Raw genomic sequence first — 26,956 nt, 5'->3', positions numbered from 1 at the left:
CCAAGACAATGGGGAAAATGTCACCAGCGCATGTCAGAGATCTTCATGGCAGCCTCTCCCATCACAGGCCCGGAGGCCTAGGAGGAAATAATGGTTTTGTGGGCCCAGGGCCTTGCTACTTTGTGCAGTCTTGGGACTTGATGCTCTGTGTACCAGCCATGGCTAAAAGGGGTCAACATATAGCTTAGGCCATTGCTTCAGAGCGTGCAAGCCCCAAGCCTTGGTGGCTTACATGTGATGTTGGGCCTGTGGGTGCATAGAAATCAAGAACTGAGGTTGAGGAACCTCTGCCTAGATTTCTGAGGATGTATGGAGATGCCTGGATGTCCAAGCAGAAGTTTGCTGCAGGGGCGGAACCCTCATGGAGAACCTCTGCTAGGGCAGTGTGGAAGGGAAATGTGGGGTGCGAGCCCCCACGCACAGTCCCCACTAGGACACTGTGGAGCTGTGAGAAGAGGGCCATCGTTCTCCAGAACCCAGAATAATACATCCACCGACAGCTTGCACCATGCACCTGGAAAAGCCACAGACACTCAACACCAGCCATGAAGGAAGCCTGGAGGAAGGCTGTACCCTGCAAAGCCACAGGGGTGGAGCTGCTCAAGGCTCTGGGAGCTCACCTCTTGCATCAGTATGACCTGGATGTGAGACATGGAGTCAAAAGAGATCATTTTGGAACTTTAAGGTTTAATGACTGCCCCCATTGAATTTTGGACTTACAGGGGGCCTGTAGCCCCTTTGTTTTGGTCAATTTCTCCCATTTGGAAAAGGTGTATTTACCCCATGCCTATATTCACATTGTATATAGGAAGTAACTAACTTGCTTTTGATTCTACAGGCTTATAGGTGGAAGGGACTTGCCTTGTCTGAGATGATACTTTGGACTTGAATATTTGAGTTAATGCTAAAATAAGTTAAGACTTTGGGGGACTGTTGGAAGGACATGATTGTATTTTGAAATGTGAGGACATGAGATTTGGGAGGAGACAGGTAAAATGATATGGTTTGGCCATGTCCCCACCCAAATCTCATCTTGAATTGTAGTTCCCATAATCCCCATGTGTTGTGGGAGGGACCTGGTGGTAGGTAATTGAATCATGGGGGTGGTTACCTTCATGCTGTTCTCATGATAGTGAGTTCTCACAAGAACTGATGGTTTTATAAGGGGCTCTCCTCCAACTTTGCTCTCACTCATTCTCCTTCTTGCCACTATGTGAAGAAGAATGTGTTTGCTTCCCCTTCCTCCATGACTATGTTTCCTGAGGCCTCCTCAGGCATGCTGAACTGTGAGTCAATTAAACCTCTTTTTTAAATAAATTACCAGTCTCAGTTTATTTCCTTACAGCAGTGTGAGAATGGAGTAATACAAGTACTTTGGCAGAAACTGTCTCCACTAAGCATTAAAATGGACAGAAATTGACAAATAAATCAGTGAAACAGAAGAAAAGCCAAAAAAGGAGGCAAGTATTTCTGACTAGTTAACATGGTAAAAATAACATCTTGAATTAGTAGGAAGTTGAAGAATTAGTTAATAAATTGTGTTAAAACAATTGCATATCCATTTGCAATAAAATAAGGATAGGGTTCCACCTCAAATTTCACACTTAAACACACATGCACACAAATGTGATATTTAGATTAAGATATTTAGATTTAGATTAAAATCTAATAGAATGCTTTACAAGCTTAAGATTGGAAAGATCTTTCAAAGGAGAATATGAAAAAGAAGCTAAGAAGGCAAAGGTCAAGAGATATGATTATATAAATATTTGCAAAATATAAACACAAGATATGATAAACTTTTGTAAAACAACAGAAAAAGTTTAAAGATACAATTAAAAAGTCAGCAAAAGCTGTGAAAAGTTAATTTACAAAGCAAGCTCTACTTGACTGATACACACTGAAAATGCTCAACTTTTCTCAATTTTAAGAAGTATGAATTAAAGCCATGATATACCATTTTTCATTTATTAGAAGATCAAAAGTCAAAGACACTGATCATATTATGATAATAAGTGTATGTGTAGATAGGCACTGATTATCATAGATAGGACTGAACCTGAAAACCAATTTTTAGAGTAATTTGGCAATTGTGACCCACATGTATAAGGATGCTTAGTGGAGCACTGTTCTTACAGCAAAAATATCAGAAATAACCTTAAAAATGTTCATTGATCAGGCAATTATTAAACAGAGCATAGTGCAGTCTTCAGTGGAATATTATGTAACCATTAAGAACATGCTATAGACGGGGTGTGGTAGCTTATGCCTGTAATCCCAGCACAGAAAGCCGAGGTGGTGGGATTGCTTGAGCCCACAAGTTCGAGACCAGCCTAGGCAACATAGTGAGAGCCCCATCTCTATAAACAAATAGAAAAAATAGCTGGACATGGTGGCACATGTCTGTAGTCCCAGTTATTTGGGAGGCTGAGGCAGCAGCAGGATCAACTGAGCCCAGATGGTGGAGGCAGCAGTGAGCCATGATGGCACAGCCTGGGTGATAGGCTGAGACCCTCTCTCAAAAAAAGAAAAAAAAAAAAAAAAAAGAGAAAATGAAGAAAAAAAACAAGCTAGAGCTATATATACCTGGAAACTATAAATGACTTGGAAAGATATAGATATTATATAATATATAATTAAACTCCAAAGGTTGCAGATATGCATTTTATAAAAATGAGATCACAATATAAAATTACAAATAAATAAAATTCCCAATTAGCTTGTGTGTATCTGTGTGTTAATTGAGCACAGAAAGTCTGAAAGAAGTCTCAGACCTGAAATGGACGATTAGAAGCAGCTGTGGTCTGCGGCGCTTATGGAGAGGAATGAAAAGGGGCAAGTGAATTCAGAACCTTCAACTGAGATACCCAGGTTCTTGCACTGGGACTGACTGGACAAACAGCTTGACCCAAAGACAATGAAGAAAAGTACGAGGGAGTGGAGGGGGCGACGGCCCACCTGGAAGTGGCACGGAGCCAAAGAAACCGTCACCTCCAGCCAAGAGAAGCAGTAATTGTGCTACCCTGCCTGGGAAACTACACTTCTCCCATGGATCTTTGCATGGATCTTTCCATGGATCAGGAGATTCCCTCATGAGCCCACGCCACCAGGGCCTTGGGTCTGATACACAGAGCTGTGTAGAGTCTCGGCAGAGCAGCCACTCAGGCACACACAGAGAACCATGAGTTTTACATACTACAGCTGGGATCCCTGGCAAGGCAGGAAATCTGTCTGTATATATCCCTAGGAAGGGGGCTGATTCCAGGGAGCCAAGCAGCATCGTTTTGTGGGCCCCACTTCCACGGCACCTCACAAGTTAAGACCCACTGGCTTGGAATCCCAGCCAGCCAATGGTGGCAGATTGCAATCTCCCTGAGATGGGTCCAAGTTCCCAGGGGCAGAAGGGTGGCTACCATCTTTGTGGTTCGGTAGACTCAGGCACTCCAGCCTGCTGGCTGTGGAGAATAGACAGTTTATGAGGAAGGTTCCCCAACAATGCAGAACAGCTGCCTTGTCAGATTGTGACCAGACTGCTTCTTTGGGTGGGACCCTGATCCCATTCCTCCTCACTGGATGGGACCTCCCAACAGGGGTCTCCAGCCACCTCCTACAAGTACATGCAGGCCAGCAACAGGTCAGTACTCCACCAGAATGCAGCTTCCAGAAGAAGGAGCTGGCTGCCATCTTTGCTGTTTTGTGGCCTTCACTGGTGATACCTCCAGGTACAGGAGAAACTGAGGCAACTGGGGTCTGGAGCAGATCCCCAGTAAACCACAGCAACCCTATGGTGGAGTGGCCAGATTGTTAAAAGAAAAACAACCAGAAACCAACAACAACAACATGAACAAAAAAAAACAAAAAAGACCCCACAAAAACCTCATTCAGAGGTCAGCAACCTCAAAGACTAAAGATAGATAACCCCCAAAGATGAGAAAGAATCAATACAAAAGCACTGAAAACTTGAAAAGTCAGAGTTCCTCTTCTCTAAATGACTGCAACACCCCTCCAGCAAGGGCACAGAACCAGGCTGAGGCGGAGATGGCTGAATTGACAGAAGTCGGCTTCAGAAGGTGGATAATAACAAACTTTGGTGAGCTAAAGGAGCATGTTGTAACCCAATGCAAAGAAGCTAAGAATCATGATCAAACAATCCAGGAGCTGATAGCCAGAACAGCCAGTTTAGAGAGGAAGATAACTGACCTGATGGCGCTGAAAAATACAACATGAGAACATCACAATACAATCACAAGTATCAATAGCAGAACAGACCAAGTGGAGGAAAGAATCTCAGAGCTCGAAGACTATGTTTCTGAAATAAGACAGCCAGACAAGAATAGAGGGAAAGAAAATGAAAAGGAATGAACAAAACCTCTGGAAAATATGAGATCACATAAACAGACCAAATCTATGACTGATTGGGGTACCTGAAAGAGATGGAGAGAACAGAACCAAGTTGGAAAACATAGTTCAGGATATCATCCAGGAGAACTTCCCCAATCTAGCAAGACAGGCCAACATTCAAACTCAGGAAATGCAAAGAGCCTCAGTAAGATACTCCACAAGAAGATCAACCCCAAGACACATAATCATCAGATTCTCCAAGGTCAAAATGAAAGAAAAAATGTTAAGGACAGCCAGAGAGAAAGGCCAGGTCACCCGCAAAGGGAAAGCCATTAGACTAAGAGCAAATCTCTCAACTGGGGGCCAATGTTCAACATTCTTAAAGAGAAGAATTTCCAGGCCAGAATTTCATATCTGGCTAAGCTAAGCTTCATAGGTGAAGGAGAAATAAGATCATTTTCAGATAGGCAAATGCTGAAGAAATTTGTCACCACCAGGCCTGCCTTTCAAGAGCTCCTGAAGGAAGCACTAAATATGAAAATAAAAAACCATTACCAACAACTACAAAAACACACTGAAGTACACAGATCAGTAACACTATGAAGCAACCATATAAACAAGTCTGCAAAATAACCAGCTACCATCATGATGACAGGATCAAATTCACACATAACAATACTAACCTTAAATGTAAATGGGGTAAATGCCCCAATTAAAAGACATAGAATGGCAAGCTGGATAAAGAGCCAAAACCTTCAAGGACCCACCTCACATGCAAAGACACATAGGCTCAAAACAAAAGGATGGAGGAAAATTTACCAAGCAAATGGAAAACAGAAAAAAAGCAGGGGTTGCAATCCTAGTTTCTGACAAAACAGACTTTATGCCAACAAAGATTTAAAAAGACAAAGAAGGGCATTACATAATGGTAAAGGGTTCAATTCAAAAAGAAGAGTTAACTATCTTAAATATATATGCACCCAATACAGGAGCACTGAGATTCACAAAGCAAGTGCTTAGAGACCTACAAAGAGACTTAGACTCCCACAAAATAATAGTGGGAGACTTTAACACCAACTGACAATATTAGATCATGGAGACAGAAAATTAACAAAGATATTCAGGACCTGAACTCAGCTCTAAAACAAGTGGACCTGACAGATATCTACAGAAATCTCCACCCAAATTCAACAGCATGTGCATTGTTCTCACCACATGACACTTACTCTAAAATTGATCACATAATCAGAAGTAAAACACTCCTCAGCAAATGCAAAAGAACTGAAATAACAGTCTTTCAGACCACAGAACAATCAAATTAGAATTTAAGATTAAGAAATTCACTCAAAAGGCTGGGCATGGTGGCTCATGCCTGTAATCCCAGCATTTTGGGAGGCCAAGGTGGACGGATCACGAGATCAGGAGATCAAGACCATCCCGGCTAACACGGTGAAACCATGTCTCTACTAAAAATACAAAAAATTAGCCAGGCGTGGTGGCACGTGCCTGTAGTCCCAGCTACTTGGGGGGCTGAGGCAGGAGAATCACTTGAACCTGGGAGGCAGAGGTTGCAGTGAGCCGAGACTGCGCCACTACACTCCAGCCTGGGTGAAAGAACAAGACTCCATCTCAAAAAAAAAAAAAAAAAAGAAAGAAAGAAATTCATTCAAAACCACCCAACCAGAAGGAAACTGAACAACCTGCTCCTGCATGACTTTTAGGTAAACAATGAAATTAAGGCAGAAATCAAAAAGATCTTTGAATCTAATGAGAACAAAGAGACAATGTACCAGAATCTCTGAGATGCAGCTAAAGCAGTGTTAAGAGGGAAACTTATAGCACTAAATGCTCATATCAAAAAGCTAGAAGGATCTTGAGTTAACAACCTAACATCTCAACTAAAAAGAACTAGAAGACCAAGAGTAAATAAATCCCAAAGCTTGCAGAAGACAAAAAATAACCAAGATCAGAGCTGAACTGAAGGAGATAGAGGCACAAAAAGCCCTTCAAAAAAAAATCAATGCATTCAGGAGCTGGTTTTCTGAAAAAATTAATAAAATAGATAGAACTCTAGCTAGACTAATAAAGAAGAAAGAAGAATCAAACAAATACAACATGAAATGATAAGGGGAATATCACCACTGACACCACAGAAATACAAACAACCCTCAGAGAATACTATAAACACCTCTGTGTTTATAAACACAAAGAAATAAGGTAGAATATCTAGAAAAAATGGATAAATTCCTAGACACATACATCCTACCAAGACCCAACCAGGAAGAAACTGAATCTCTGAACAGACCAATAATGAATTCTGAAATTGTAATAAATACCCTACCAACGAAAAAAAAAGCCCAGGACAAGACGGATTCACAGTGGAATTCTTCCAGAGGTACAAAGAAGAGCTGGTACCATTTCTACTGAAACTATTCCAAAAAATTGAAAAAGAGGGACTCCTCCCTCATTCTATGAGACCAGCATCATCCTGATACCAAAACCCGGCAGAGATACAACAAAAGAAAAAAACTTCAGGCCAATATTCCTGATGAACATCAATGCAAAAATCCTCAACAAAATACTGGCAAATTGAATCCAGCATCACCTCATAATGCTTATCTACCACAATCAAGATGGCTTCATCCCCAGGATGCAAGGTTGGTTCAACATATGCAAATCAATAAATGTGATTCATCACATAAACAGAACTAAAGACAAAAACCACATGAATATCTCAATAGATGCAGAAAAGGCCTTTGATAAAATTCAACATCCCTTCATGTTAAAAACTCTCAATAAACTAGGTATTGAAGGAACATACCTCAAAATAATAAGAGCCTTGTATGACAAACCCACAGCCAATATCATACTGAATGGGCAAAAGCTGGAAGCATTTCCCTTGAAAACCAGCACAAGACAAGGATGCCCTCTTCACCACTCTTATTCAACATAGTATTGGAAGTTCTGGCTAGGGCAATCAGGCAAGAGAAAGAAACAAAGAGTTCTCAAACAGGAAGAGAGGGGTCAAATTGTCTCTGTTTGCAGAGGATATGATCCTATATCTAGAAAACCCCGTCGTCTCAGCCCAAAGGCTTCTTAAGCTGATAAGCAACTTCAGCAAAGTCTCAGGATATAAAATCAACGTGCAAAAAATCACAAGCATTCCTATACACTACAACAGACAGGCAGAGAGCCAAATTATGAATGAACTCCTATTCATGACTGCTACAAAAAGAATAAAATACCTAGGAACACAGCTAACAAGGGAAGTGAAGGACCTCTTCAAGGAGAACTACAAACCATTGCTCAAAATCAGAAAGGACACAAATAAATGGAAAAATATTCCATGCTCATGGATAGGAAGAATCAATATCAGGAAAATGGTCATACTGCCCAAAGTAATGTATAGATTCAATGCTATTCACATTAAACTACCACTGACATTCTTCACAGAATTAGAAAAAAAAAAACTATTTTAAAATTCATATGGAACCAAATAAGAGCCCAAATAGCTGAGACAATTCTAAGCAAAAAGAACATAGCTGGAGGCATCACACTACCTTATTTCAAACTATACTGCAAGCTATAGTAACCAAAACAGCATGGTACTGGTATTATAAGGACAGATACATACACCAATGGAACAGAACAGAGAACTCAGAAATAAGACCCTTACCTACAATCATGTGATCTTCGACAAATTTGACAAAAACAAGTAATGGGGGAAGGACTCCTTATTTAATAAATGGTGCTGGGAGTACTGGCTAGCCATATGCAGAACATCGAAACTGGACCCCTTCCTTACAACATATACAAAATTTAACCCAAGACGGATTAAAGACTTAAAGGTAAAACCCAAAACTATAAAAACCCTAGAAGAAAATCTAGCAATACCATTCAGGACATAGGCATGGGCAAAGATTTCATGATGAAAACGCCAAAAGCAATTGCAACAAAAGCAAAAACTGACAAATGGGATCTAATTAAACAAAAGAGCTTCTGCACAGCAAAAGAAACTATCGTCAGAGCGAACTGATAATCTACAGGAGAAAATTTTTGCAATCTATCCATCTGACAAAAGTCTAATATCCAGAGTCTACAAGGAACTTAAACAAATTTACAAGAAAAAACAAGCAACCACATTATAAACTGGGCAAAGGATATGAACGGACACTTCTCAAAAGAAGACATACATGCAGCCAAAAAACATATTGAAAAAAAGCTCAATATCACTAATCATTACAGAAATGCAAATCAAAACCACAGTGAGATACCATCTTATGCCAGTTAGAATGACTCTTGTTAAAAGGTCAAAAAACAACAGATTCTGACAAGGTTGCAGAGAAAAAGGAATGCTTCTACACTGTTGGTGGGAGTGCAAATTAGTTCAACCATTGTGGAAGACAGTGTGGTGATTCCTCAAAGACGTAGAGGCAGAAATACCTTTTGGCCTAGCAATCCCATTACTGGGTATATACCCAAAGGAATATAAATAATTCTTTTATAAAGATACATGCCCACATATGTTCACTGCAGCACTATTCACAATACAATAGTAAAGACACAAAATCAACCAATAGTAAAGACACAAAATGCCCATCAATGATAGACTGGATAAGGAAAAATGTGGTATATATACACCATGGAATACTATGCAGCCATAAAAAGAAACAAGATTATGTCCTTTGCAGGGACATGGATGGAATTGGAGGCCATTATCCTCAGCAAACTAATGCGGGAACAGAAAACCAGACACCACATGTTCTGACTTAAAGTGGGAGCTGAATGATGAGAACACATGGACACATGGGGGAGAACAAAACACACTGGGGCCTGTTGGGGTGGTGGGGGGGAGGGAGAACATCAGGAAGAATAGCTAATGGATGCTGGGCTTAATATCTGGGTGATGGGGTGATCTGTGCAGCAAACCACCATGGCACACATTTACATATATAACAAACCTGCACATCCTGCACATGCATCCCTGAACTTAAAAGTTGAAGAATAAGAAGAAAAAAGTCTTACTAAGGCAATACTTCCAATAGAACTTTCTGTAATAATGGAAGTATTCTGTATCTGTGCTGCTCAATATGGTAGCCACTAGCAACATACGGCTTGAGCACTTCAAATGTAGCCACTGTGACTGAGGAACTGAATTTTTTAAAATTTAATTACTATTGATTTAAACTTAAATGTAAATAGCCATATGTGGCTAGTGGCTACCATGTTAGCACAGTACTGAGGTTTTAACGTCTGAAAGGTAGAGTATGAGTAGCCAGGTGGTGGCTTTTATGTCTGATTTTACATACCTTAAAAAAAGGAGGGGCAATGTGATAAGTAATGTCTACTCTCTTGACCTGATGAGATTCTCTCTTCTGGGGAACTTGTATGTGAGACTTAGACTCACATTGTACAAAGAAAAGTAATCTATGTTCAAGGGACCATTTCTGGCCTCTTTTTTAAAGGCAAGATATGGTCACAGCAGATACCTAAGAGTTTCAAGAATTCTCTCTATGAGGAAGGTTCAACAACTTACTCTTCATTCAAGGTCTCAATAGTCCCAAATTGTATTAAGCATAGTACTCATTCAAAAATACTTGTCATACTTCCAGGATTGTCACTGTGTATACTATAAAATAACCTCTTAGGAAAACCATGCTAAGGAAAAGATAATCTCCTCTTTTGCAATACTGCAATAGCCTCCTAACTGGTCACTCCACTTCCACTTTACCCATCACTCCCATCCATTCTTCTCTTTGCTGACAAAGAAATGTCTCTAAAATATTTGTCTGGCTATCCTATTTCTCAGCTCAAATTCTAATAGTCTCAGACTCCATTGCCATTGCTATTACCTTAGTTCTGCCTTTATGGGCTCTAACTTGGACTTCTACAACTATCCATCTAATGGTCACCTGCCTCTAGCTTTGAACTGCCCAATCTATTCTCTTTACAGCTACCAAATATATCTGTTTAAAACTCAAATCTTAAAATACTTTTGCTATACTTTTACTTAAAACCATCAATGGCCACCCTCTGCCAATAGCAGAGATTCTTAGTATGCTGTAAATGGGTTACAGGTGAGCCAAGATATTGATCCTTGTAGCAGTAAAAGCAGTCAGGTAGGGCCTGGAACTATTGGAACTTATGTCACTTTCCATCATAAGCAGCTTTGTCGCGTTTTTAAATAATCTATTTATTATTAATCTAATTGATTGACATTTTGTATTTTGGTTAAAAAAAAAAACACATAGGCCAGGTGCAGTGGCTCACGCCTGTAATCCCAGCACTTTGGGAGGCCAAGGCGGGCAGATCACGAGGTCAGGAGATTGAGACCATCCTGGCTAACACAGTGAAACCCCATCTCTACTAAAAATACAAAAAAAAAAAAAAAAAATTAGCCAGCCGTGGTGGCAGGCACCTGTAGTCCCAGCTACTCGAGAGGCTGAGGGAGGAGAATGGCGTGAACTCGGGAGGTGGAGCTTGCAGTAAGCCGAGATCGCGCCACTGCACTCCAGCCTGGGTGACAGAGCAAGACTCTGTCTCAAGAAAAAACAAACAAACAAAAAAACATAAAATTTATCATCTTCACCATTTCTAAGTGGACAGTTCAGTAGTGTTAAGTGTACTCACATTGTTGTAAAAAAAAAGATCTCCAGAACTTCATCTTGCAAATCTGAAACTCTGTATCATTAAACAATTCCAGTTCTTCCTTTCCTCAGCCTCTGGTAAGCACCATTCTATTTTTTGTTTCTATAAATGACTACTTTAGCTTCCTCATGTAAGGGGAATCATACAGTAGTTGTCTTTTTGTGACTGGCATATTTCACTTAGCAAAATTTAACAAGGTTCATTCATGTTATAGCATGTGACATTTCCTTGATTTTAATGGCTAAACAGTATTCCATTTTGTGTATAATAACATGTTTTGTTTATCCATTCATCCATCGATGGGCATTTGGGTTGTTTCCACCTCTTGGCCACTGTGAACTATCTATGAACATGGGTGTGCAAACATCTCTTCAAGACCCTGCTTTCAATTCTTTTGTATATACACCCTGAAGTGAGATTGCCGGATCATATAATTTTTAAAAAATTTTTTTAGGAATTGTTATTTTTTCCATAGTGGCTGTACCATCTTATCATCCCACCAACAGTGCACAAAAGTTTATAATTCTCCACATCCTCACCATATCTTGTTACTTTCTGTTTTTTTGATAGTAGCCATTTCTAATAGGTGTAACATTTCATTATGTTTTGGTTTGCATCACTCTGATGATTAGTTATACTGAGCATCTTTTCATATTCTTTTTGGTCATCTGTGTATCATCCTTGAAGAAATGTCTACTTAAGTCCTTTGCTCATTTTAAATAGGGTTGATTTTTTGTTGTTGTTATTGAGTTGCAGGAATTCTTTATATATTCTGGATATTAATCCCATATCAGATACATGATTTGCAAATATTTTCTCCCATTTTGAAAACTGCCTTTTCACCCTGTTGATTGTGTCCTTTGATGCACAAAGTTTTTAAGCTTAGTGTAGCCCCATTTGTCCACTTTTGCTTTTGCTGCCTGTGCTTTTGGTGTCATATCCAAAAGCATGCAAGTCCAATGTCATGAAGCTTTTCTCCTATGTTTTCTTCTAGAAGTTGTACAGTGTTAGGTGCTGCATTTAGGTCTTTAATCTATTTAATTTTTGTATATGGTATAAGATAAGGATTCAATTTCATTCTTTTGCATATGGATAGCCATTTCCTCTAACATCATATGTTGAAGAAGCTGTCTTTTCCCCCAAAGAATGCTCTTGGCACACTTGCTGAACATCATCTTGACCATATATGTGAGGATTTACTTATCAGCTATCTATTCCATTCCACTGGTTTGTTTGTCTTTATGCCAGTATCATACACTTTGGGTTATTATAGCTTTGCAATATGCTTTGAAATCAGAAAGTGTGAATCTTCTAACTTTTTTCTTCTTTTCCAAAATTGGTTTAGCTGTTTGGGGTCCATATCTCATTTTTCTTATGTACACTATTATGCCAACAAAAAAAAGAAAAAAAAAAGACTGGGAATCACTGAGTCTTACAGGAGAATGGCCTTCAAATTTTTGGTTCATATATGCCCCAAAAGAATTTTTTAGTATGTATCCCTCGCAAAAAATATGCAATTTCTGTTATACTATAAACATGTACATTTAAACATAAAACTATTATTACTTTTTAAAACTTAGTGGATTCCAAACACTATAGGGAAATGATACCTACCGACATCCATTAAAAAAAAATGCTGATCTTCTCAACAGTTTTTACAAGTCCTTTATTCTCCTTGAATACTTATTTCTATTCTACTTCCTCTACAGAATGCTATTCTAATAAACATAGATTTTTATTATTATCAGTACAAAACTTTCTCTGCAAAAAAGGATATGAATTAAGAAAACATTTTCCTGTGATAAGACTCTTAAGTATTAACATTTTTCTTCTTGCTTGAGTTATTACAATTATTATACATAAATGAGGAAAACAACATAAATATGTCATAAATCTTGATAATTAAAAAGTAAAATTTGGAAAACTAATAATAAAATGAATGGAGGAATTTACAGCACTTTGATTAAAGGGGAGGTTTTTTTTACACCTTGAAGCAACTTACTATAATAAGACTACAAACGTGTCAGAGGTAAAGTGGGAGAAGGCAGGGTGAGAAAGCAGTCCCTTTCACAGGTACATGTGGAAAATGATTTACTTAAAATCATCTGTTCCCAAGCAACCTTTTATAAATTTCCATGATCCCAAGGTACTCTTACTTCAATCTAATGATGCTGCTACTGAAAAAAATCTAAACTCCTTCACCAACCTCTTCAATTTCACCTCTTACCACATCCCACCCTCCCACCACAATTTACTATTTGCAGCTTTCTGAATTCCATACTGCTTCACATCTGTTGTCTATTTTCTCTCCATCTGATGGACATCTTTAAACTATTAATGTGAAAATATCACCATCTATATGAAGACTTTCTGGGTTTCCTGTACAGACTAGACCAACACTCCTTCATTCTCCCCCATCATGTGCCATATCATAGCATAACACCTCTAACAATCGTTTCACATATGTGTCTTCTTTTATTAGCTGAAAATTGCTTGAGGAACTCATTTTATTTATCTTTAAACTCATTTTGTGCTTAGAACATAGTAGATGCTCAATAAATACTACCAGAATGAAGAAATTGAAGAACACTCAAATCTTAATTTCCTCACTGGTAAAATTTTATCTGTATGATCCTCTTCCAATTTTAAACAAACCCAATAACTCTATATATTTTCTGAAATCTCTATAAATGTTCTATTTTCAGATTATTTTCTCTCCTAGTATGATCTCAAACTAGAGAAAAAAATTTTACTACATATAAAAAATAGAGTATTTTATATCATTTTTGATAGCCCATTATGCAAAGTGATTCTATGATTTTAGATTATCCTAAATAAAGCACATTTTTCTCAGAGATTGCTTAAAAACATGAATTGATTATTTCAACATAATTCCCTACATGCTTTATATTCTGGCTGGTAAAAGAGGCAAGAAGGAAAACTGTTCTACATTTTTGTTATGTCAACAAGAAATTATTTTACTATTAGGTAAATCAAGAAATCCACAATAATACCCAAATTATCTCCAACTATTCTGGTTCTCCCTCTTTATTCATGTATGTATGTATGTATGTATGTATGTATGTATTTATTTATTTATACTTTTGCCCAACTCAGCTGTAAATTTCAGAAAGTTCCGGTCTAGTCATTGGAAATTATGTCACTGTAGGTTAAATGGGGACCCATAAAGTGGGGACCTAAACTCCACCCATCCCTGCAACTTCAAAGTAATAAATCAGGCAGAGTGGCTCATGCCTGTAATTCCAGCACTTTGGGAGTCCAGGTGGGAGGATCACTTAAGCCCAGGAGTTCAAGACCAGCTTGGGCAACACAGCAAGACCCTATCTCAACAAAAAACAAAAAAATTATCTGGGCATGGTGCTGCATACTTGTAGTCCTAGCAACACAGGAGACTGAAGTGGGAGGATCCCTTGAATCCAGGAGTTTAAGGCTGCAGTGAGCTATGATCATGCCACTGCACTCTCGCCTGGGCGACAGAGTGAGGCCCTGTCTCTAAAAAACAAAAATAAAACAAACAAAAAAGCCACAAAGCAGTAAGACCAGACTTCATGTCTTAAGTAGATAGTATTTACTTTATAAAAACAATTATTAACAGTTGTCATTAACGTAAACATTGGGAAAGGGTAGCGTTCAGCATCTTTTAAAGCTAAAGAGGACAGTTTTCTTTTGTAATTAAATATACAAAGTAACATAAAGTCATACCTTGATAATTCAAATATAGAAGAGAGTGGTATCATATCTCCAGCAGCTGTCCATGGTAAAATAAAAAAGTAGTTTTTTTTCTGTACAAATATCTTTATTTTCATACTTGAAAAGAATCACATACTCAGTCCAACAGCTTTACCAGGCTTGGCCAACCCAGTAAGTTACACACTCACTCAGGTACTTGGAAGGTTATTGGACAGCACTTTAACCGATCGAGTCAGGTCAAAGTGGTCACTTTCCCCACAGCCAGACTCTGGATTTGCCTCCTGGGAGGACACCATGCCTGGCACAGGCTGATGGGGTGGCTGCAGTCGAACCTTGCCTCCAGATTATGAACCAGTATAAGTAGCACAATTCTCATGGCTACTTTCACTTCAGAGTGTCATGTTTATTGATGTGGAGCTTTCTGAGTAGGGAGGTTAAGGCACACCTGCTCAGTAAAACAAATATTTCTTGTAGTGTTCTAGATTGAGGGCAGCAGTCAATGGTAAAATAAATTTTGGTAGCATGTTCCTGACAGGTTATACGGCAGCCCTGGCTCAAGGATTTCTCCCCCTGCACGATTCCTAAGAATGCTTGCTAGTTGATTCTTTGTTTTGGCAATTTGATGGTTTTGATGAATTTGCTGTGATCCAGGGGTATTCAAGTACTTCTCTGAGCATTGGCCTCTGGCTGGGATCATGCTTCAACAGTCTTGAAATGAGGTCCCTGGCTCCCTCTGTTACAAAGTCAGGGAATGTGAATTCTCAACTCGTGATATTCTTTTGTAGGTCTCTTGGTATGTATTTGCTTCAAAAGGAGGCTTCCCAACTAAAAATTCACAGCAAAGAACTCCAAGGCTCCAGAGACCCACCTTCTCATCATGCATCCGACCTTCAACCATTTCGGGGGGCAGGTAGTCCAGGGTGCCACAGAGAGTGGTCCTCCTGGAAGATGGAGCATGTACTGACCACCCAAAATTTGCAATTTCAAGCTCTCCAGCTGATCCAAGAAGTTCTCTGGCTTAATGTCTCTATGAATAACTGTCTTTGAATGACAGTAAGACAGGACATTTGCCAATTATGTAATATAAGTAGCAGTTCTCTGCTCATCAAACTTTGAAAGTTTCTGAAGTTCTCTACTGACTGTTTCAAGTGGTGTATATTCCAGAATTAGGCAGACTCTGGTGGCATCATGGAAATAACCAAACAGTCTGATTATATTAGGATGTTGAAGGTGGGACTGTATTTCTACTTCTCTTCTGAGTTGATGCTCCACTCCTGCTTTCTCCAGCTGAGCTTTAAACAACACTTTAAGAGCCAGAATAAACTTGCTTTGTTTTTCTCTTGCCAAATAAACATTACCAAACTTTCCTTTACCCAGAGGGCGACCAATTTCAAGGTCTTCCAAAGCCCACTGCCTCTTTTTTGATCTTCATTTTTCTGTTTTGATGCCAGTTCCTCCTCAGGATTATTTTCAGGTGCCGACAGTGGGGACTGCTTGCTCTTTTGGGTGTTATTCAGTGGCCTGGAGACAGGATGAGGTACACTGGTTGCCTGCAATTGCTTCTGCTTCTGATTCTGAACTGGCTTGTGACTGGAGACAAGCTTTTGTACTTGCAAAGGAACACGCTGGGAAGAATTTGAAGGACACAAGACTCACCGAGCCTGGCCACTATTTGCAGGTAATGGATTCTGACAAGGAAATTGCTGAGTCACGAGAACACGTTTTGGACCTCCAACCGGAGCTGTAGCCTTAACAGGCCCTGAAATGCAGTTTTCTTTAGATTGGTCCATGATGCCTATGACCCAAGGACCTGAGTCTTCCAAGAGCTCAGCCCAATAAAAGTACTTTTAAACCAACTGATACACCTCTATAATTCACAAGTAATTGAGGTGTTTTATGTTTTTACATATCCTCTAGAGATGAGCTGGGTTAAGAAATTAAAACTATATCAGCTAAAAAAATTTAGGATGATCTCATGATTTCTGCTTCTCAATAAACATTTATAACATTAATAAATAAAGTGAAGAAAAGCAAAGGCAAATACCATCAGCAGTTTAAGTCAGTTTAAGTCCTATTTACCTGCTCTGCTAATTTCATTTTTTCTCTGTAAAATTTCACTGTACAAAAGTTTACATTCAAAACTCTTTATATTACGGCTTGGCCTAGTCTATCTTAAAAGTGCTCAGAACACTTAAATTAGCCTATAGCTGGGCAAAATCTTCTAACACAAAGTCTATTTTATAATGAAGGGTTGAAAATATCTCATGTAATTTCTTGAATACAGTACTTCCTGAATACTGTAGAGTCTCTCATATTTGCTGCTGCTACCCACCATCACAGAAGAGTATCTTACCCATTGTATCACTAGCTCTGGAAAAGATCAAAGTGCAACATTTGAAGTATGGTTTCTACAAAGTACACATTGCTTTCACATTACCGTAAAGCTAAAAAATTGGAAGCCAAACCATCATAAGTCTGAGATCATCTGTATAGGTTTTACAAAGGGGCTCACTGGTGAAGAGGTCCATTCTGTTCATTTTCTACATGAATTGATCATAGCCGCAATAATATCAACATACATAAACTCAAGAATTTGATTTAGAAGAGAAATACATTAAACCATATTTATAAATCTATAGGTATAGTGCAAATTAATCCAGATGTTTGGGGTGTATTTATATCCCCAACTGCCTGTGTAACTCGGACAAGTATTCAATCTGTATGTACCTGAGTTTTAGCACCTATAACTGTGCCATAATATATTATAGCCATTAGCCACTTTGGCTACTTAAATTTAAATTAATTAAAATTAACTTGAATTTTAAAAATTCAGTTCCTCAGTTGCGCTGGCCACATTTCAAAGGCTCAATAACCACATGTGCCTAGAGGTTACCATACTGGACAGTATAGATATAATGATGAAAATAAACAGGATGATATGATTGAGAATAACAAGTGGGAACAAGGGGGTGGTACTGACTACTTTAGATCTAGATCAGGTGGTCAGAAAAGGCTGCCCTGAGTTGACATTTGAGCTGAGACTTGAATAACAAGATGCAACTAGCATGCAAAGATCTGCAAAAAGCATCCAAGGCATAGACAACAGTGAGGGCAAAAACCTCAGCCACAAATGTGGTTGGCTGATTTAACAACAAAAAAGAGTGTCTGAAGCATAAGAAATAAGGGGAGAGGTGTATAAGGTCCAAGAAATGGCAGGAAGCAGAGTCTCAAGGGCCTTACACACCATTTAAGAACTTTGGATTTTATGTTAAGTGCAATCAAAAACCATAGAGGGTTATTAAAAGGGCAATGTTAGGCTGGGTGCGGTGGCTCATGACTGTAATCCCAGCACTTTGGGAGGCTGAGGCAGGTGGATCACAAGGTCAGGAGTTCAAGACCAGCCTGGCCAACATAGTGAAACCCCATCTCTACTAAAAATACAAACATTAGCCGGGCATGGTGGCACATGCCTGTAGTCCCAGCTACTCCGGAGGCTGAGGCGGAAGAATTGCTTGAACCCAGGAGGTGGAGGTTCCAATGAGCCAAGATCATGCCACTGCACTCCAGCTTGGGCAACAGAGTGAGACTTCATCTCAAAAAAAAAAAAAAAAGGCAATGTGGTGATCTAAATTATGCCTTAAAAGCTCACTCTAACTACTGTTGAGAATTATTATGGGAAACCAAGAGCAAAAGCAGGAAGATCTGCTAGAAGAAGACACATATCATATCATAGCCCAGGTTGGGAAAAGATGGTGGCCTGGACCAGGGGAGTGGTAGAGGGACAAAGAAAATCTGTTCCTTTTTTCTACATTCCCTATCTACAATCCTGCATCTGCTATCCTTCACAGCCAAGCGCCTTGAAATAGTATACTTCACTTTTTAACCCCTTATCCTATAAATATGCTTTCTGCCTCCACTATCCTACTGAAACTGTCCTAAGGTCCAAGTTACCTCCACCTTCCCAAAACCAATGTGCATTTTTCTATCCTTTTCTTACCTGACCCCTGCTGCATTTGCAAAACTGCTGACCATTTCTCACCTTCATCAAGTTCTTGCCTTCCTCAGCTCCGAGGGCCTTACTCTCACCTGATTTTCCTCTTTCTTTTACTCCTTCTCAGTCTTCTTCCCAGTAACCTCTATTTGACTTTTAAACACTAGTGCTCCTCTAAGCTTACAGCTTTAGTACTCAGTGCATTTCACAACATACATAATCCTTGAGACTGAACTGACACGTTTTACTGTTAGCTCCCCAATTAACATCTCTGGCCCAGTACTCCCTATTGTTTAGACTATCTATATCTGGTGTTCAACCAGATGTCCTTACTTGGGACATACCGTAAACATTTAAAATGCAAAAGGTTGAAAATCTGTATCCTTCATTCTCTTATTATATATACTTGCCCAAACCACAAGCCAAAGACTTCCTAAACTCCCCCTCACTTACTAGTAACAACGCCCATCACCAGACCTTCACAAGGTCCTGCAGATTCTAACTCCTTTAAGTCTTTCTAATCTAGTCCTTCATCTTCATCCTGCTAAGGTTCTTAATTCAAGCTCACATAATTTCTTGCTTGGATTACTGGAAGAGCTTCCCAATCCATTTCCCTTCTTCCAATCTCTCCTCCACTTTGCTACCAGAGCACATTACAGGTCTTCAACAAGTGTTGTTGATTACATTAAATACAAATCTGACAATGTCATTTCTCTACTTAAACTTTCAGAGAAACGCCACAACTTTCACAAGGCTTCTCATGGTCTAGCTCCTTATTACTATTACTGCCTCATTGCCCCAACTCTTCCTCTCCCATCCTCCTCTCTAGCCATTCAGCTTTTCTTAGTTCTCTAAATACCATGCCATTTCAGGCCTCCCTTCCTCTGCACATGCTATTACTGCTCCTTTACTCCTCTAACTAGTACTTCAAAGGCAGGCTTAAGTATCACCACTTCAAGAAAATGCCGCATATGTATCTCAATCACACTGAATGGAAGTTAATGATTGGTCTGTAAACCATAAGTTCCCACAGCTGGGTCCACCAACCTTATTTGGTTTGTGGCACCAATGACTGGCACAAAGTATGCAATCATTCACAGACGGGTTCGATTTGATATCTTCTAAATTTTCTAAAAAAGGGAGAGGAGCTTAGTGGGCTTTATATCACCATGCCGGTATAGCACAAAGTGAGAGCGCTGTACTACAAAGCCAAAAGAGCTTCATGTTGGAAATGCAAAAATAAAATAAAATAAAACACAAGGCACACCCTTTCAAAAGATGAAATGTATGAAATTCTGAAAGCCTATGTAGTGTCTAATAAACCAGGCTTGGAACTTTATACTACTTGAGGAAAGGCTCATTAAACACTTTGATGATAAAAATAGGTGGAAGGCTTCTCATCCCAATAAAGCAAATTAACCTTTCTTGGCTATGTCACTGTAATTTTAGTTCCTAATGTAGATTCTTGTTCACTTCCTGACAGGTTATTTTCCTTCTTTGAGAGAGTCTTACCACCTCAAGAGTCACTCATTTGTCAGCCATTTGTTCTCAAAATCTGAATGAGGCAAACGCAGATGAAAGAAGGAAGAGTGTGGGGGGATGATCAACACTTTCGGAATGGGAGGTGGCAGAAGGCCACAGTCTCCGGGATGGAAGAGAGTGGGCGCTGGGGCAATACCAGAGTGGAGCGCTGACATGTGGCAAGGAACGGGGAGGATGCGATCACGAAGCAGGCAACATGAAACATGGAACGACCCCAGGCTGAAGATGGGAGACGGAGAAGATACTTAGAAAGAAAGCTAGGAATGTGTGGGGGTGGTGGGAGGGAGGGAGGAAGCGGTGATAGGCAAAGGCGAGAGGAAACAAGACGCAATTTTTGGCCAGGGGTCAGAGGGGCTAAGGATGCTGGGTCGAGAGGACGACAACACAAATGGGGCTTCAGGACGAGGTGGGCAGGGGGTCATCCCGGAGCGGAGGGGAGGCACGGGGAGAAGTGGGGGTCCAGAGGGCACAGGCAGGAGGCGCAGAGCGAGTAGGAGACCCGAACCCGCCGAGCAGAGGCCGCGGGTGACGGGGGAAGGAACGGCGGACTTACTGGGGTCCCTCCGCAAGGCGCCGCTGAGGATCTCCTCCCGCAGGTGAGGAAAGAGGAAGTCCCGGGCGGCCTGGAGGTCCTGGAAGTAGCAGAACTGGACAATGGAGCAGGCCATGGCTCCGGGGAACCCCACTACGGCACTCACCTTACCTCACCACGCCCTGCCCCCCTCCACCCCACTGCGGCCGCCACTGAGCCCCAATAGCTCTAGCCAAGCAGAAGGCGGAGAAACCAAACCGGAAGCTGTCACTGACACGGGTCCGCGGTCTCGGAGTACTGCGCAGGCGCAGGCTGGCCCAGGCGCCTAGGGCTGGGAGGCCCGGGTAACGTGACTACGGCGCCGGCGCTGCAGGCGGAGCCAAAGTCGACGTGGAGGCTTGGGGCAGATTTTTCAGTCCCAGTTCTGTGTCTACGCCGAGGCATGAGCCCTTTCATTCATTCTGGCTTTTAGCCAGAGGTGTTCTAATTGGACTTGTCCGCGCAAGCCTTTGACTTATTCAATCTTATTGATGCCCTACTATTGGCACGATCCTGATGTTTCACAGAAAATAATTCGTTTTAAACTAGTGGCAGGCCAGTGGGGGACCGTATCCTGCAGGAGTCGGATTTTGAAAAGATTAATTGCTCTTCCGGAGATTAGCCCCGTCAAGCCTGGCTTTAAATGCTCCTGCTATGAATTCCCATAGTACTATGCAAGCCCAATATAGTACGTGTTATAGTGTATTATACACTTATGTTTTCATTATTCATTTGGTTTTTCATTCATGCATTCATCCATCCATTCAACAAATATTTGTTAGTCTTTTAAATGCCAGCCACGCAGGGTGCTGAGCATTAGAGAACAAAAGAGAAGAAATACGTTTTCCCAGAAAGCTAGAATTCCAGTGACTGATACAGGCAGTAAGCAATTAATTACAGCAGTTCCCTTTAATCCAAGGGGATATGTTTTAAGACCCCCAGTGGATGACTCAAACCATGGATAGTGCTGAAACCTATGTATTTGTATTATGTTTTTACCTATTCATACATATGATAAAGTTTAATTTATAAATTAGGCACAGTGAAAGATTAACAATAACTAATAATTAAATTGAATAATTATGTGGAAAATGAACCCATGGATAAAGGGGGGACTACTGTACTTAACTATCTGAAATTGTGATCATGCTAGTAAGTGCTTCATAAATATTTGCTGAAGAAATAAATGGAATGTGTACATAAAGTAAATAGAATAACTTGTTTCTTTTACAAAGCACTATTTTTGAAAGTACATTGTTCATTTGGATAGTCACAAATGCCATCTAAAAATAGTGTCTTATCCCATTTTTTAAATGAAGAAATTGAGCTGTCTCTGAGCAGACTTTATTTTTCCAAAAAGTAAAAACAAAAAAAAATTATTTTAATGTGAGCACAAAGGCCTGTAGGCACTTACACATTTCCCAAAGGAAACCTAAAGAGGCCATCCACTTTGTATGAGAAAATGGCACAGGAATAAATGGAAGGCAAGTGGATGGGGTCCAGAGCATTCATTTCTGTCAGGCCCGTGGACATACACACTTAGTCCTAATAATATAACAACTATAATTTAGTGCCCGGGTTTCTACTCCATTATTTCCTACTTCTAGAGTAGGATGATTTTCACAAAATAGGATAGGCAATTTCTATGTTATCAGGTTAACAGGAATCAGTTCTTCACCTATAAAAGGCAGTTGAATCACATGTGCTGTAAGGTCCCTTTAAGAATCAGGGACCTATACTTCTGTAATCAAAGCTTTCAGAAAAGGCAAGCTGCCAGTGCTCCCTTCTTCCATCTGAAGAAATGCAATGTTTCTTCAGATCATCACTAACTAGAATAATCCAGTTCTGATAAGATTATTCCCTAAAGTCCAGCACCAATCCCAAACTAAACTAAAATTTAAATTTAGATTCTTAGTGTTACTGGATGAATAACGAACACATGACACTTTCTGGAAGGAGACTGTCATTCCTTGAAAACCATTCAAGTTCCTATTCAGGTAAATGCATTTTGTGGAAGTAACTGCTGTTGGCTGATTCTGCTGGCCTTTGTTCTGCCCTGAGGCATTCATATGTCTCCTGTGGTGGTCACTGAATTTCATTACTGTGTTGGCTCAGTTTTAATGGTGAAGTCCCTGACTTCCTTCCAAGTATTGTTGAAAAGGATCATTCATGGATGTTTTTAAGGACTTTAGATACCCTTCACAGAAATTACAACACATTCATGAACTGAACTCTTCCCCCAGGAAGTTGTAACACTGCAGGGGGGATGCCTCTGGAGTTCTGCTACCATGGTTTCTGTGGCATGTGGGAGGATTGCATCAGACAGTGAATATCACTTATTCCACAGTCATAAGAAAAGTACATTGCGAAAATGTGCAGGCCTTACATATCCCAGCATTGACAGTGTCTCTCTGAGGTCTGGGTTCAGGAGGTAGGAAAAGCACTGTGACCAAAATAACAACAGGATGAGTCCAGGTACCAATGGAACTTCCTCCAGTATCCATTAGTGTGAGTCAGAGCACTGATGACTGTTAAGAGTGAGATGTGTTACTGAGGAAGATAAGCAGCAGCCCCTCGCCAATCCTTAGCCACAGCCTGAAGCAAAGGGGTTGAGTTGCAGGATGGGCACTAAACGAAGATGTGAGAGAAAGAGAAAGACTTGGAATCATGACCTTGGGGAATTCATGTCACATTTCTGGGACTTAGTTTCTTGGTTTATAAAATGAAGAGGCTGGGCTCTAAAGTTCATCCCAGGGATATGTAGGTTTTGGTAAAAGACTGGGAATAGCAAGTTCTGGGAGTTGGAATTGCTTAAAAGGAGTGGTCTACGTAAGCACCCTAGTAAGAAGCTTGGGTCAGCAGGAGAAAATGTGAGGGTACTGGACATCTCTAAGGGAAAGTAAGGGGAGCATAGCAAGGGCATGGAGAGTCCTTGAAGCCTTACCTCATAGCTGTGCTAAGAGTCATCCTTGAATTGAAGATTGAGTGAGCAGAAGCAAGGGCTATTTACAATTATTATTCCACAAACATTTATGGAGTGCTTTTTACATTAAAGATACTGTAGTAAGCACAGTAAGGCAATAAGGACAAGTGATCCAGAGATTCACTACCTAAAAGCAGACAAACACAAATACTCTCAGAGCAGAGTGTGATGAGTACCATGGATGGCTTTTGGATAAAGGGCAGTGGGACAAATAAGGGAGAGATTAATTTAGATCCCTAGGGGTGTCCCTTGGAAAAGAAGTAGTGTGGGAGAGGTAGGAAGGCATTAAACAAATTGGTTCTTGATTATAGAGAACCTCAAAATCCAAATAGTGAAACCGGCTTTGCAAAATTATGACTGAGACAGTGAAAGAGATGTAACTTAACCGACTCCATCTTGCTTCTAACCTCCAAGCTGTCCTTGTTCATTCTTGGGCATAAGCTGAACTAACTTTGAGAGAAACTTAGTTTATAATGTAAACAAAGACAGTAACAGCCTTTTCCCAAAGCAGACCTCCTTCTTGCCCAGGGACTAGATTGCCTTTACAGGACTAACATTAGCCACAAGATTAAAAATTATGGTTTAGGAATCATGCAGCTGGAGAGTCTGACCCTCCCTAAACTGCTCCTAAGATCAACGCTTGAACTATTTTGCAGACCCCGCACTTGATGGATCAGCTGGCACCACCCAAATCAATAAACTGGCTCATCTGACCTTGTAGCCCCCACCCAGAAACTGACCCAGCACAAGAAGGCAGCTTCGACTCCCTATGATTTCATCCCTGACCAATCAGCACTCCTGGCTCATTGGCTTTCCCCCACCCACCAAGTTATCCTTAAAAATTCTGCTCCCCGAATGCTCAGGGAGACTGATTTAAGTAATAATAAAACTCTGGTCTCCCTCACAACCAGTTCTGCGTGAATTACTCTTTCTCTGGCAATTCCCCTGACTTGATGAATCGGCTCTGTCTAGGCAGTGGGCAAGGTGAACCCCTTGGGCAGTTACAATAGTATGGTCTGGTCTTTTTCTGTGTGCAAGGTATAACCAATTGAAGATATTTTAAAGAAGATGTAGAAGTATGTGGGATTACTGAAGGCAGATAGACCCCTCTAGATGTCACAGCAATATTCTAAATGAGAAGTAATAACAATGGAAAGGCAGTGCCTCTCTTGTGGCTGAATCAATAGAATTTTGGTATACAGTTAGATATAGGTGTGGGAAGGGAAAATATGGCCCAAAGTGATGTTCAAGTGTTCAGTCCAAAGAATTGGAAAGGTGGCATTGTCATGTCAGCAACCAAGATAGAGAATGTAAGAGGAGGAATGGCTCTGGGGCAAACAAGAATAGGATGAGGCTGGGCACGGTGGTTCATGCCTGTATTCCCTGTGCTTTGGAAGGAAGAGGTGGGAGGAATGCATGAGGCCAAGAGTTTGAGATCAGTCTGGGCAACATAGAGAGACCCCATTTCCACACAAAATTAAAATTAAAATTAAATTATCTGGGCCTGGTGTTGCATGCCCATAATCCTAGCTACTTTAGAGGCTGAGTCAGGAAGCTTGCTTGAGCCCAGGTTTGAGGATACAGAGAGCTATGTTTGTGCCACAGCCCTCCAGTCTGGGTGACAGAGCAAGTGAGACTGTCTCCAAAAAAAAAAAAGATAAATGGATAAATTCAGTGTTGGATTTGTTAAATTCGAAGTGCCCATGGAAGAGCTAGGGTTTCTTTTTTTTTTTAAAGTTATTTTTGTAAACTGAAGTTAGAAATTAGGATTGGAGAGGCCAGAGCTAGAACCTACCTATGGAAGTCTTCCACACAGAAATTATATTGAAGGGAGGAGATGAAAGTGCCAGTGGATTCTAGATGGGGTGAGAGCAGTGAGAGCAAGATTGGATGACGAAAATAAGCTGGGAGGACTATCTTTTTTTTTTTCTGACACAGAGTCTTGCTCTGTCACCTGGGCTGGGGTGCAGTGGCATAATCTTGGCTCACTGCAACCTTTGCCTTCCAGGCTCAAGCGATCCTCCCGCCTCAGCCTCCTGAATAGCTGGGGCTATAGGTGCATGCCACCATGCCTGGCTAATTTTCGTGTTTTTTGAAGAGACAGCATCTCACTACGTTGCCCGGGCTCATCTTGAACTGCTAAGCTCAAGGAATCTGCCCTCTTTGGCCTCCTAAAGTGTTGGGATTACAGGCATAAGCCACCATGCCCGACCAACTGTCTATTTTTTTAGAGGTGGATGGAAAAAGAAGCTCTATAGCGAGACTCTGTCTCAAAAAAAAAAAAAACGTGTAGTCAAAGGAGAAAACTGTACATGGCAGGACCATGTTACAAAAGCCAAGTAAGAAAGAAGACATTTTCACAAATGGGTAAACCTATTGTATTGAATTCAATAAAGAATTTAAGAAAGGAAAAGCCAAGAAGAGATGATTCCATTTGGTGAATAGGTAGTCACAAGTGATTGTCCAGTGTATAGAACAGCCAAACTCTGTTTCTTTCGCAGAAAATTTGTAACCTTTCTTCAGAAGTTGATTATTTTTCTGATAGCCAGAGGAGCAATGGTCATCTTTTTCTTTACAACTAAAATAGAGATGGAAAGAAGTCTCTTTTTCTCTTTGCTGGCATTGACCAGTTAGGAAAAGAACTAGCTTCACTAAACATTGTGTTTTATTGCTTTTTTGAATCCAAGAAAAAATATTTATATTTTCAGTATTTCCCAAAATTTATACCTTTATTGGGCCAAAACCTACTTTATTTATGTATTTATTTATTTATTTGTTTTTGAGACAGAGTCTCGCTCTGTCACCCAGGCTGGAGTGCAGTGGCGCTATCTCGGCTCACTTCAAGCTCCGCCTCCTGGGTTCATGCCATTCTCCTGCCTCAACTTCCGAGGAAAGAAGATATTAACACAGTTAGCTAACAAATATAAGTGCCATAGTGCTTTTAAGTCTCCATCTTCTTAATTTTAATGTGTTTAGGACTTGTCAGGTTAAGTGAGCCACCAAATGTCAATGAGATTTGGTATTTGTGGAAGAGATAACTAGTTGTTCATTATCCATTTCCCCTTTTGCTTTAGCAGGAGGACCCATATATTACTGGGACACTTATGTGCCCAGATTTGAAGACAAAGCACATTTGTCTTGACTCAACGTATCCATACACTATGTTCAG

General features: G+C 40.3%; 1 protein-coding gene and 1 pseudogene across 2 annotated transcripts in view; both read right to left on the bottom strand.

Annotated features, from left to right (window-relative positions):
* The window catches only part of RAB3GAP2 (RAB3 GTPase activating non-catalytic protein subunit 2), a 120,843-nt gene extending 99,755 nt beyond the window's left edge, over positions 1-21,088 (bottom strand). Inside the window, exon 1 of one of the 2 annotated variants that reach the window (XM_030812856.1) lies at positions 20,787-21,088. In XM_030812856.1, the coding sequence (XP_030668716.1) occupies positions 20,787-20,901 (115 nt within the window). In that variant the 5' untranslated portion in view covers positions 20,902-21,088. The remainder of the gene's footprint in view (positions 1-20,786) is intronic. The other variant, XM_030812854.1, reaches the window with a different exon arrangement.
* Positions 15,121-16,753, bottom strand: LOC101178300 (annotated as a pseudogene).
* Positions 21,089-26,956: the final 5,868 nt, after the last annotated feature.

This window comes from Nomascus leucogenys, chromosome 5 (assembly GCF_006542625.1).
Source record: "Nomascus leucogenys isolate Asia chromosome 5, Asia_NLE_v1, whole genome shotgun sequence".
Lineage (NCBI taxonomy): Eukaryota > Metazoa > Chordata > Mammalia > Primates > Hylobatidae > Nomascus > Nomascus leucogenys.
This window is presented reverse-complemented; position numbering and strand designations above follow the sequence as displayed.